We start from the raw sequence: 13067 nt of genomic DNA, 5'->3' as shown, positions 1-13067 counted from the left end.
TAAAGAACAGAGGAAAGGGGCATTGATAGTTAAACTATACAATATATATAAGGAATTCTGTTATCTAAGTGGATAGGCTGGTGTGCCTCCAAATGGCCAGGGGGATCTTAATTAAGTCATCCTTCACCATGACCTACTCAATAAACTAGAGACAATATACTAGATATCTCTATAGCAGGTGGAATAGCAGAAGCTGTCTAGTGAATCTCTAGTGAATCATGCTCTTCCTCATCAAACTAATTGACAAGACGTTATACCTAGATAAGGGCTTACACTTCAGTATCTATGATTTTTTCTGATAGTTATGTCTTTAGAAAATTATTCCCTCTATCGTCAGAGAGCAAATTTGGTACCCTTAGTTATAACACAGAAAATTGCACACAAGATAGCTTTCCAAGGTGGACCAGCATATACAAGAATACAGAGCACAATACAGAGTAAGCCTAGTAGGACTATATACCATTAAACTTTATAGAATCCAAGGAATAACGAATGACAGGCATAATCAAACCCATCCCCTCCAGTAGCGCTGCAAAACAAACTGCGAAGCATAGCATAATCAACAAACACCAACCTAAAAGCCATAAAAAGAAATATAGAGAGAATATACCGATATTAGTGGCCAACCTTTTTAATTAAATGCTCCAATCGCCGGGGCCAAGCAGAAATCAAACGCTTCGATTACCAAAGACCAGTAGGGTCTTTTTTGACATATAAGAATCTGCTTTTCGTTCCTCGCGCTTCGGAGGAGATAACAGACAGTTCTATTTGACTAGGAAATCTATTAATTAGATCTATTAGTTCCTATATAATAGCATTGCTATTAGTAAGACTCTATAGGCTCTATATTTAAGGTATAGTATTTAGTTATATCTTCGTCGCTCTTTTATACTTATTAGTAGACTAGGGTTATTATTTAGAATTTACCTCTTTTGCTTATTGCACTATTTCTATATATTATAATTCTATAACTAGAGTAATTCTTCGTTACTCTAAGAATACTCTTAGTTGGGATTTTTAGTCTCTCGTCTAATTAAGTAGAGTCTAAAACTAACTTACTAAAAAATTAAGAGCTCTAGATCGTCGTAGATAGATAGTCTGATTAGTATAGGAATAGATATTATTTTAACGTCAATACCACTATTCATAGGGTTAAGGTAGCTTTCTTTGATTAACTTCTCCTAGAATCTAGTATAGTTATAATCTTAATATCAGTATTAAAATTAGGCTTACCTACTTCATTATAATACTATCCCTTATTAATATTAATTATAATAAGCTAAGCTTAATAAAGTAGACTTATTGTTACGGACCTAGCGTCAGCAACACGCTAAGGCATGAAAATGGAGAAGTGATAATCAATCAACTTGGAAGTTATGTGGGGACAACCTTTAGGTTGCGATTCGGACGAACGACGAATTATGTGACTCGACCTATTGGATGATAGGGTAATATATCAGGCGATAGGATCGGATCCTATCAAGTGATAAGAGCTGGTCTCATCAGGCGATGCGATAGAACTGGATATATAAGGACACTTATTCACTAGTATATATTTAGTTCTTCGCGTTCAATCAGTTATTGCACTTAGAACAATTAGATTAGAATATAACTTGTTCTTGTTTGACTTCATATCCTCACTACCCCTGACGATATCCAACAACCTTGAGAGCTCACTTAGTGATATGGATCCCTAAGTGACTGACTTAGTCGGCGCCCCTGATTAACACACCTTTTAGGATAAGCACCTTATGGACTCTGAGCCCACATAAGGCCGGGTAGGCAGTGGTAACGAGAGACAGGCAAGCTTGGAGGGACTGTGGCTACTGAGAGAAGTATCACCTTTGAGGCAGCAAGGCTAACACAGCAGTGGACGATCGGCCGGTGCGTGACACTAGATAACCTAGTATAGCAGAAATAGACCCAGTCTCCTATCTATCCACTATACCATCTCTACTAATAGACCTTAAAGCCAATAAAAATTCCAGCAACAAAGCGTACTTAGTAATAAAAGATAAAGTTGCGTAGATACTCAGAATACAAACAGGCCGCACAAAATTCGGCGTAGATCGAGGTAAACTAGATATTTATTTATACGCGATCAGACGACGTCGCCTTATAGCCTTCCCGAATAAGGTCGTTAAGGGATCTCAACATTACCGCCATAATAATTTCACAATCATTGGATAAGAATAAAGCTCGCTATATTCATCTTAGTCCTAGTATGTTTCCGCGGGTCTAACAACCGCTCACCCAACAGAAATACCGACAGTATCAGCGACGATTAAAAGGAGCCTTACTCAGGGTGCACCTCCGACAGGGTATGTAAGGCGACAGATCCGCAGGTCGGCGCAGCGGATCAAAGGCAAAATTGCCTCATATCAAGCGTAATAGTGGGAGCTAAAGGAACAAGAGGGCTGGGCGAGCGAAAGCAGCGCAAAGAGCTGACTAGTCGCACCAGGGACAATCAGGGATGGCGGAGCTCGGTGGTCCGGATCAATAGCAATAATGCCTCACCAACAGGGGACGGACGAAGACGAGGAGAAAAGAGAAGTGGGCAGGCGACGAAGAGCGCGAAGTTCGAAGGGGGAATGGGGGGTCTTTAGAGAAGCCACGCACCGCAACGCACGAGAACTCATGACGCTAAACCCGAAAGGATGGAGCTAAACTCAGGGGGGGGAATTCGCCGTCACCCCGGGTATCATGCTAGTTATGTGTTGATACAGAGACTGGCCTCATGCTTCAGTCTCGGCTTTCTCAGTCGGCTGTTCTGGCGTTGGGTCTTGCTCTTGCTCGTTTTCCTCCTGCGCCTCCTGGATCCGCTGCGCCTTGAACTCTTGCTTCATCTGCCTCCTAGTCTTAGGCGTCTTGTCCGCCTTCTTCTCCACTTGACTGGGAGGCCATTTCTGGCGACACCTTTGCTCGTCTTCCTCGGTCCAATCTCGAGGCAGAATGGCAAAGACCAGATATGAAGTGTGTGTCTTCAGCTCTGGTTCCGAGCGGTGTACCAAGCGACCCAAGGTGTATGTCGGACCGGAGGATTCAGCCAAGTCCTGAGAGGCCTTTGCGCTTTCTTTTCTGATCGTTTCCACTTTAGCGGTATCGCCTTCGAGATGGGCCTGGCGAATCATTCTGGCGCGTTCGTCCTCTTCTCGGAGCTTCGCTACCGCCTCATCCACGGTCTTGGGGTAGACGGTAGCGCCGCGCACGCCTTCGCAATCCAAACCAATGCGCTCACGCTTCACATCGATCCGGTGGTGTCTTACCTCCACCATAGAGATGTTCAGCCACGACAGCTGGCGCATAGTGCGGATGGTGCGTTCGGCCTGTTCAAGGCACGGGGAGAAAGTGCACAGGTAGACGGTCGCATTGGGGTCAAGCGGAGACTCAGCGCCCGAGGCGGGCTTGCGCACAAGATGTTTTAATGCGAGCCATGGGGCAGGCAAGTCGAGGAAGATGGCGTTTGCTTTGGGTGACTGGCCGGTCTTGGGATCGCCGAGAAGAAACCCGTCCTCATAGACATCACGATGCGTCACCTCCACCAACCCGTCCAGCCCATGCTGTGTGACCTCTTCTCGTATCCGACCCGCTCGCTGTTCATGGAACTCGAAGCTACACACCTTTCCCAGCCTCCTCCGCTTGGCCGAGGATTCTTTTTCGGGATATCCGTTGAATACTGCACGAACGGCCGCGTGAGTAAACGAGCCACTGCCGGCACCAGCTTCAATGATTGTGCCACCTGCCCGCGCGCGCAGACGGTGGAGGATGTAGCTGTAGTCCGGCGTGTATACGACCTGCGTACGATGCGGAAGGGACAAAGTCCATGATTCGGGCGTAGGGTATGTCAGATGTAGGAAACCACTCCCGGCGGCGACGGGTATCTTCGGTGAGGGCTGCTCTTCATCCGCGCCGGTATTGGTACCCGACGCATCGATCTCATCAGCTTTGCGCTTGGCGGCAGCTTCTCGTCGCCGGCCGCGCGAACCGGTGTCGACTTTGGAGGCGGCGATTTGAGATCCCCATGGCTTATTGATGAGAGTGCTGTGCGGAAACGAGCCGAACCGCGTGTTGACCACTTTTCCTTCCTTGTAGCCTTGGTCTTCGTCGTCATAGGTGCGGAGGATTGTCGGCGTAGTCTGGTCACGACGGAGATGCAGCAGTGCGATCTCGTCAGCCTGGGCAACAGACCCGGGGGTCAGAAAGGGAGACGGCATGATGGGAAGGCTAGGCGACTGCAGCTCGAGGCAGATAGACCAAGCTGAGTCGGTGACTGCGGCGCTCTGAAGAACTGCGAAGCCAAGAGCATCCAGTCGCGATCGCCGAGAAAAAGCTGGCATTGCCTATCCGGGCGGTTAGGGCTCAGGGCTGTGGGACACCCCGTGCATGGACCAATCACAGCCATGGCTGCGCTGGCCGATGAGTCGATCTGGTCTTCGCATGCAAAAGTGCCCCTCTTGCGCTGCCTGGATGCCCCTCCTTCACCGTCTTTGCTCCTTCCTGCCTCAGCAGCGCATCCGGTCTTTGTCTGCTCTGTCGATTTTGTCTGTTGTGTCTGCCAGGCCCATGTCGTCTCGCCAGCAGCCGCCCTGGCGGGAGCCTCCCTCGCACCCCGGAGCGCAACTGCCGCCGTTGAAGGTGTGGAACTCGTTGACAAAGTCCAAGACCCCCTTCGTTCCCCTCGATCCGGCCGGTAAGAAAGTGACATGGTACGCCTGCGGTCCGACCGTGTACGACGATGCGCATCTGGGTCATGCCCGCAACTATGTGAGCACTGATATCATTCGGCGCATCATGCGCGACTACTTCAAGTTCGATGTTCACTTCGTGATGAACATAACGGATGTGGACGATAAGGTAAGGAAGCTTGCATTATGTTTACCTACTTATATCTCGAGGCGGAAGGACTCATGAATCGTATAGATCATCCTCCGCGCAAGACAACAACATCTCTTTAACGAATTCGTTGCCTCCCACCCCGTTGTTACCCCCGATGTCATCGACATTGCCAAGTCGGCCTATACGGCTTATATAAAGAAGAACCTTCCCCTGCTACCCGCCGATCTGGGTCCATCGAAATACCAGGATGAGGTTGAAAAGATCTACGCGACTGTGTTGAACGGAGGAGCCCTGAACGGAAATTCGAAGGCAGGCGACGATGAGGCGAAGGTCAAAATGCATATCAAGACCGCAGCCTCGGCCGCCAAGGTTCTGGCTAAAGCAGAGACCAGCACCAGCACCGCTGCAGACCCTGCTGTATTCGCCGAGTCATTCTATTCTAATGCGCAAGACGTGCTCTTGCCGTACTTGGATGCTCTGAAGGGCGCGTCGATTGATGCTAACGACCATGGGATTTTCACCAAGCTCACTAAGAAGTATGAAGAGCGGTTCATGACGGATATGCGGGACTTGAACGTTCTCGACCCGGACGAGCTGACGCGCGTGACGGAGTACGGTGACGCGATTGCCGAATTCGTGGAGCGCATTGTCCAAAATAACTTTGGATATGCTACAGCGGACGGATCAGTGTATTTCGACATCAGCGCCTTTGAGGCAGCGGGCCACCCGTATGCACGCCTCGAACCGTGGAATCGGTCCGACAACAAGTTGGCCGCTGAAGGAGAGGGGGCGCTGATCAGCAAAACTACGGAGAAGCGCGGAGCATCTGATTTTGCCCTGTGGAAATCATCCAAGCCGGGAGAGCCGAGCTGGTCCAGCTCCTGGGGCAAGGGTCGTCCAGGCTGGCACATTGAGTGCTCGGCAATGGCTTCGGCCCGCTTGGGTGAGCAGATGGATATACACTCTGGTGGCATTGATCTTGCTTTCCCGCACCACGATAATGAACTAGCTCAGAGCGAGGCCTACTTCCACAACCATGAGCAATGGGTCAACTACTTTTTGCACATGGGCCATCTCTCCATTCAGGGCTCTAAGATGTCCAAATCATTGAAGAACTTCACCACCATTCGAGAAGCACTGGACCGAAAGGAGTGGACACCAAGAAGTCTACGGATTGTATTCCTTCTGGGAGGCTGGAAAGAAGGCGTCGAGATCACAGATGAGCTTGTGGGCACAGGCACTGCTTGGGAAGACAAGGTGAACAACTTCTTCCTCAAGGTGAAAGATTCGGCCGCTTTCCAGGGCTCTGCCACAGACACTACCTTCGGTCCCGATCTTGAATTGGCCAAGACTGATGTACACCGATTCCTCTGCGACTCATTCAACACCCTAGGCGCCATGACGGCCATTTCGGAACTTATTACGAAATACAACAGTGCTGATAAAGCCGCCCTCAACCCGAAGGATGTCGAGGCCGCTGCACGATGGGTCACCTCAATGGTCAACATCTTCGGTCTTAATGGAACCGCTGCTGCCGACAGCACTGAGATCGGATGGTCGGGAATTGATGTGCCAGAGGAGGCTAAGCCATTCTTGTACCCGCTCTCTGCTATCCGTGACACTCTGCGACAAGCAGCTCGCTCAAAGGAAGGAATCTCCTCCAAGGACATCGAAGAGGCGCTCAAACAAGAATCCGCGCCCACGGATGTCTCCGAGTCTGCCAAGCCTTATGCCGAGGTTCTGTCCAACTTCAAGACCAAGGTCGGCTCGCTGGAGTCATCTGACTCCATTGGAAAGGAGGTACTGGCTCTGTGCGATCGCCTACGAGACGTTGATCTCTTTGATATTGGCGTCTACTTCGAGGATCGCGAGAACCTTCCCGCTCTCGTTCGCCCAGTCACCCGCGAAATGATCCAGGCCCGCGAAGAGAAAGAAGCGCGAGCCCTCAAAAAGCAGCAGGAGAAGCATCTGAAAGAGCAGGAAGCTCTCAAGAGGTTGGAGAAGGGAAAACTGAGCCATTTGGAGATGTTCCGCACAAACGAGTACAGCGCCTGGGACGACGAGGGTATGCCTACCCGCGATGCGGCTGGTGAGGAGATCACCAAGAGCCGGGCGAAGAAGCTTCGCAAGGACTGGGAGAGGCAAAAGAAGGCACATGAGACCTGGCTGGCCAGTCAGTCGGGAGCCAAATAGATGTGACCGCCAATTAACAAGGGAAAAGCATTTCTTTCATATACATTTGTGGTGTGTTTTCACAGGTGGTCTTTCATGTGTGCATCGCGGGGCGTTTAGGAACAGACTCATCTCGAAGACATCTTATTCTTTCTTTTCTCTCTCCATCCAATTTATACCCTACGCTAGTCATCTACTGGTATCTCCCCTACCTAAGCAGGGAATCACGAAGAGGGAAGAGTGTCTTTGATAAGTTCACAGCTTATACGCCTCTGCGTCAAATAACTGGTTATCAAGTACAGTATCGAATGCATGACTTCAGCAGCTCCTGCTCCGGGATATCTTGGATGCTCTTCAGGTATGTATCCACGTCGGATCGCTCCTCAAAACCATTATTGAAGCTGTAGATCAGCCACAGCTGATCCCGGAGCGTGTAGACAAACAGCATGTTCATCCCCGTAATCACGTCCACACAGAAACTAATGTCCTTGACCGAAATGCACTTCCCATATTCCCGCTGTAGGTATCGCTCCGTTATCCCCAAACTGCTCACCAATGAATTGGAATGAAGGAGAATACTGCAACTGGGTTGGGAATCAAGAAATTGCCGGGAGAGGGCTTTTGTTCTTATACGCTCTTCTGCCATCGCTTGAGGCGACCCTCAAATACGAAGTCTTGGTGGGCAAAAAGATTGTTGTATATGACAGCACTCAGCCCTACTATCTTATAGATGAGGATTAATGGTGAGATGAGCCCGGTCATCCACTGTGAGGCTCCTGCATAGCCAGAGGATACCAAGTTCAAGATCGAAAGCAAATGCAGCTATAAGGAGTATATTAGGAAGTAGAGTAGACGTATTCATACATGCAGGCCTCGCAGGACTGGGCCCGTCTGGTCTATGTATAGCTGCGCTTAACCATATTCCTGCAGCCCCGCGCTGCACCGCGTTTACACGTAGCTTCCCCTCTCGGCAACGGAGGTTGTTGACTGCACGAGCTCAACCTGGGGAACTCTCCTCCATCCACCTCCGACCTACAACTGTGACCACGATTTTCTCACATCTGGTTCCTTCTTCATTCGAACGCTGGTGATTTTCTACCGGTGTCTCCAAGATGGCTGCCCAAACTGGCCTCGACTACATGCGCTCACGCACGGTGGTGGACTGTGACACGATGGATGAGGAGGGTGAGGTGAGCGCTCATCCTGGAAAGGGCTGCTGCTGACCTGATCTATAGTGGCCAAAACGATTGGTCCCTTCCAGGACTGTACTTCGAACCAGGTAGGCGTCTACGTCCGGTCTAGATAGTCAACCATACTATACCCCCTCTAACCACAAATGCTAGGCTATTGCTTTCGGTGAGCTCTCTAAGCCGGAGCGTGTTGCAGTAATTGCCGCCTCCTTGGAAGATGCGAAGGCTCTACATGCAAAGTATTCATCGATCGGTATTGAGGAGCTCGGAGTGGAGATTGCCGTATGTATCACGACTACAGCTCTATTGGTAGCCGCAGTAGACTGACTGCAGTGATTTGGCCACTAGATGGTCCGCTTGGCTGTTGCTATGGCCAGCCAGATTCGCGGTCGCGTTCATGTGCAGACTAATCCTTACTACTCATACTCATCGGAAAAGACTGTCATCAACGCTCTGCGTAAGCTTATTCTTTGCTTTGCATTTTTCTCCATGCCTGTGGCTCTAATCGTTTTAATAGGAATCGTGCAGCTGTTTCAGCATGTCCAGCCTGGTTTTGATGTGGATCGCATTGCTATTAAGATCCCAAGTACTTGGGAGGGTATGATGGCTTGCCATACGCTGGAATTGGCTGGGGTACGCACGCTGGCCACGACCCTGTTCAGTATGTCGCAGGCTGTCCTCGCTGCGGAAGTGGGCTGCACCTATGTGGCACCATACGTGAACGAACTCAAGGTCCAGGTAAATGCGGGGTGAGTGAGAGATATGCCGCTTGTCTTTTCTCAAATTGCGCACCCTGCTAACGATATATTTTCATTAGCCTTGTTGATGAACAGAAGTTGCTTCCGCTTTGTGTCGCCATCCAGAAGTACTACAAGTCGATCAATGCCTCCACCCAAGTCCTGCCTGCTAGCTTGACTTCCACAGAGGAGATCTTTATGCTTGCTGGTGTAGATCATCTTACAATTGCTCCACATCTGCTGGCGCAGCTAGCACGGCCTATTTCCTCCCATGTCAAGTCACTCTTCGATGCCGCACCCACAGTACCTGTCCCGGCGCCGGGGATCTCCTACTTGAATGATCCTGGAAAGTACCAAATCACCTTCACGCGCGACATTGGGGGTGCCAGCCATATTAAATTGACCGAGGTATATTAAGGACCTATTGATATGAATGAAGACCCCGCTGATTCGGATCTAGGCCGTCAACATCTTCTGTGACTTCCAGGACAAGCTGGAGCGGATCATGAAAGTCCCCACTAATCCCTAAATTTTCTATATAAGCACGACAATGCCATGACTTCTTTATCTGTCCAATCTTCAAAACGGCCTTAGAGTGCGCCATTGTAGTTCCTGAACCATATAGAGGACACACCACGTGACCACCCGACGTCATCCACATTGGCTTCCGAGGATTTCTCCAACTTTTTCACTTCCCTGCAATTGCAGTATATTGACATATACAGAGCTGTATCTCGCTTGAAACCACCGTGCTAGAATATTGGTACGTTCTGCAGCGTTGCTAGGGTCAATTCGCAGCGGTATTCGTGGGTGGCACGTCACGCCATCCTGCACGCGCCATGTTCCCCTCCCAAGCTGTCAACTTGAACGTTGAGGCCGTGAGTGGAATCTGTGGGTATGTTGCCGCTGTTTATCTTTTGCTTCTTTGATCACAACGAAGACGTGTATCTTGTCTCATTGGATGCGTGCATTGCATTGGCTCCAACTTTCTCTTCTAAACCTTCACACTTATAGCTAGCCTGCAATCAAGTGACTGACCACGAGTAGATCTATTTCTATTGCCTGCTGGGTCGTTGTGTTCTCCCCTCAGATCATCGAGAATTTCCGACGTGGCTCTGCAGATGGGTTGTCATTGCTATTTCTTATCATCTGGCTGGCTGGCGATGTGTTCAACATTCTAGGCGCCGTCTTGCAGGGTGTACTGCCAACCATGATTATTTTGGCAATATATTACACCCTCGCAGATATTGTGCTGTTGTGCCAATGCTTCTACTACCGAGGTTTCAAGATCGGAGAGGAGTTTTCATCATCTTCAACCCCAGAATCTGGTCCAACTGCTACTGGTGCACGGGATAGCGATGACAACGACACGGATCATACCATTACGCCAACCGAACGGTCGGCTCTGCTACCGAAATCTAATGGCCACGCTCAAATCCAGGAGCCTACTCGCCAGGGTCAAAGTAGCCGTCATGCTGCAGACGAGACACGCCCGTTTCCTTCTTCCTCCACGGAGGGAAGACGACACTCTGCGTCATCCTATCGCGACCTTCTACATTCTTCCGTCGATGGAACACATCTCTCTCCCGCAACGCCCTTCATCGAGCCCAGCTCGGATTTCTCTCGCTCTCGCCGCCGCCGCCGCCACATCTCCACCCTCCAGGCCATCCTGTTTAACACCACCGCCATTGCCCTTGTGTGCGCGGCGGGCGTGCTCGGGTGGTACGTTAGTCCAGGCTCGAAGACATCATCTTCGGAGCCAGAACCGCTTACCATGGACCCTCTGGGCCAAGTTTTCGGTTACCTATGTGCCGTCCTGTACCTCGGCTCGCGTCTTCCGCAGCTCCTGCTTAACTTCCGTCGGAAATCCACCGATGGGGTTTCCCTGCTCTTCTTCCTTTTCGCCTGCATTGGCAACCTGACTTATGTTCTGTCCATTATGGCGTACTCGCCCATCTGCCGCGGTGATGCTTCGGCTGCAGGCGGCGCAGCTATTTCAGCCCATCGTCACCGGGCGCATTGTCGTCCTGGGGAGGCGGCTGCGCTGTATGGAAGATATGTCTTGGTCAATCTGTCCTGGCTGGTGGGTAGCTTTGGGACACTGTTGTTGGATATGGCAATCTTCGTGCAGTTTTTCCTGTACCGCGATGGGAAGGGAGTGGATGATGAGAATGACGCTGATGAATGATTGTTAATGATGTACATAAAACCAATGCATCACGACCGGGATGCTTCTCAACAATCCTTGGTATCTAACTAAAAGAACTTGAACTTAATTCAAGCATCGTCCTCGGTGAGATACCAATGCGTGTAGGAGCTTCAGAGGTTGGATATGGAGATGTAGAGATTCCATCAGGATGAAAAATGCAGTCCCAAGATGCCTAGGCAAAGAAAATTGTGTACGGATCTGAGTAGAATGAAGGAATTGACTACCAACTCGGTTTTAGAGTTGATTGTACTAGTTTCCCCATGGTCATAAAATCGAGAAAAAGTAAATTAATTCAGCAAAAAGAAACACCTCTCGCTAGATGATGCGGAGCGTAAATTCATAGAATCATAAACCAGCAAGAAAGCACCGGTCGAGCCACTTGGTATGGACCTTTAATTCGGAGGATGCACCTCCATCTTCTTGTTACCAACCTCGGACCAATTAGTGCTCAGCGACGTTCCCTGGCTCTCAACGTAGCTCTTGATCATGGCTCGTCGTGTATCAGGATCCGCGCCAGAGTACAGTTTCTTGAAGAAGCCGTCCACCGCATCTCCGCCGAATTCAGAGTCCACGGATTCTGCGCCGTCAGAGTCATCCCCATCGTCCTTCTCTTCTTTCTTGTCCTTGGACTTTTTGGACGTGAGATTCGAGGCAAGCTTGTCCCAGTCCTTTGCACCGTGGCGCGAGGAGGTTGGGTACGCGGGCCCAGAAGCAGGTGTCGAGGCGGGCGCAGCCGGGCGATCGGCGAGTTTGGTGGTATCGGGAGATGCTTCGAGGGCGCTCCACTTCTGACCCGGTGTCTGTTTCTGCAGAACAATTTCGATTTTGGTGCCCATGACGGTGACTTGGGACGTGGATGGGTTGATTGGGGCAAAGAGGGGGTCGAGCGTGAAGTCATATTCGGATCCAGAAGCCAGGGGGAATTGTAGAGACGCCTGTAGAATATGAATGAGCATATCTCCCTTTGCGTTGAAAGGAATAGTGGAAAGAAATTCAATTCCACATACCGATTTATCTTTTAGTTCAGTCTCCACCTTGTCTTTTGCAATGCCCTTGACATACAGTGTCACCACGACAGAGTCCTGCGACTGGTACCACTCATGCCGAACTTTCTCAGGCACAACAGGAGCAATTGTAGGCTTTGCAGCTGCTTGAGACTCGGCTTCAGTCTTCTGCTCCGCGGAAGAAGGCAACACCCCCGAGCTCTGCTGGCTAGTCTGTTGTGATGTGCCAGCCAGTGTCTCCCCCGACTTCAGCTTCTCCCATTCCACTTTCAACTCTTTCTCCGTCGGCACATGGGTATCGGTGGGATGATCAACAACGGAGACAATGCCCTTCTCATCACCTTCCCCGAGTTCGCGCAACTTGCGGCTAGCCTTGAGCATCCAAATGGACAACTCAGCTCCATGGTCGGTCTTCATATTCCTCGGCCCGGCCATGGCAGCCTTCACACCCTCTGCTTTGTTCTGTGTCGCCTCTCCAGTGGCGGTCATGGACTCAACCAACTGAAAAAGGTACTGCGCATCTCCGTACCGCTCAAGCTGGAAGAGCGACACGGCACGTCGCATCTGCGCCGAGAGAATCAGCTCGCGCTTTCCGCGCTCTCTGGCCAGCGCCAGAGCAACTTCAGCATCTCGTAGAGCGGCACTGGAGTTCGGTCCGCCGTCTGCTGGCTTCAGGCGCGAATAGGCGATCGAGCGCTGAATGTAGTATGTCGGGGCGCGGGGTAGCTCGGTCAAGGCGCGGGTGTAGTGCTGGATGGCGAGAGGCGCGTTGGATTCGGCGAGAGCCTTCTCACCTTGCGCGGCGGAGTTCATCGTGGCCCTGGATGGATGAGAGGCGATTTGCTTGATTTCGGCAAGGCGAGTGACGGCGTAGGGAATCAAGTATTGCACTCCGCAAGATGGCCCGAGCTTCCGGGTG

At 50.6% G+C, this 13067-nt stretch overlaps 5 protein-coding genes across 5 annotated transcripts; 3 read left to right on the top strand and 2 right to left on the bottom strand.

Annotated features, from left to right (window-relative positions):
* Nucleotides 1-2735: 2735 nt before the first annotated feature.
* On the bottom strand, nucleotides 2736-4214 carry trm61 (tRNA 1-methyladenosine methyltransferase subunit GCD14; the record flags this gene model as incomplete). Its single annotated transcript, XM_056947454.1, has 1 exon — nucleotides 2736-4214. The coding sequence occupies one exon, from the start codon at nucleotides 4212-4214 to the stop codon at nucleotides 2736-2738; it is 1479 nt and encodes a 492-aa protein (XP_056796964.1).
* Nucleotides 4215-4563: 349 nt separating this feature from the next.
* Nucleotides 4564-7029, top strand: N7459_008285 (cysteine--tRNA ligase; the record flags this gene model as incomplete). Its single annotated transcript, XM_056947453.1, has 2 exons — nucleotides 4564-4854; nucleotides 4921-7029. The coding sequence occupies 2 exons, from the start codon at nucleotides 4564-4566 to the stop codon at nucleotides 7027-7029; spliced, it is 2400 nt and encodes a 799-aa protein (XP_056796963.1).
* Nucleotides 7030-8120: 1091 nt separating this feature from the next.
* N7459_008284 (transaldolase family protein) lies at nucleotides 8121-9464 on the top strand (the record flags this gene model as incomplete). The annotated part of the gene is made up of 7 exons (XM_056947452.1): nucleotides 8121-8193; nucleotides 8244-8287; nucleotides 8352-8480; nucleotides 8547-8655; nucleotides 8716-8947; nucleotides 9016-9343; nucleotides 9396-9464. 7 exons carry the CDS (start codon nucleotides 8121-8123, stop codon nucleotides 9462-9464), a joined length of 984 nt encoding a protein of 327 aa, XP_056796962.1.
* Nucleotides 9465-9774: 310 nt separating this feature from the next.
* On the top strand, nucleotides 9775-11123 carry N7459_008283 (PQ-loop repeat-containing protein; the record flags this gene model as incomplete). The annotated part of the gene is made up of 2 exons (XM_056947451.1): nucleotides 9775-9830; nucleotides 9983-11123. The coding sequence occupies 2 exons, from the start codon at nucleotides 9775-9777 to the stop codon at nucleotides 11121-11123; spliced, it is 1197 nt and encodes a 398-aa protein (XP_056796961.1).
* A 413-nt stretch (nucleotides 11124-11536) lies between these two features.
* Nucleotides 11537-12961, bottom strand: N7459_008282 (co-chaperone SGT1; the record flags this gene model as incomplete). The annotated part of the gene is made up of 1 exon (XM_056947450.1): nucleotides 11537-12961. One exon carries the CDS (start codon nucleotides 12959-12961, stop codon nucleotides 11537-11539), a length of 1425 nt encoding a protein of 474 aa, XP_056796960.1.
* Between the last annotated feature and the right edge of the window lie 106 nt (nucleotides 12962-13067).

The sequence above is a fragment of the Penicillium hispanicum genome (assembly GCF_028827665.1).
Source record: "Penicillium hispanicum strain IBT 35686 chromosome Unknown utg000007l_segment0_segment0, whole genome shotgun sequence".
In the NCBI taxonomy this organism is placed as follows: domain Eukaryota; kingdom Fungi; phylum Ascomycota; class Eurotiomycetes; order Eurotiales; family Aspergillaceae; genus Penicillium; species Penicillium hispanicum.
This window is presented reverse-complemented; position numbering and strand designations above follow the sequence as displayed.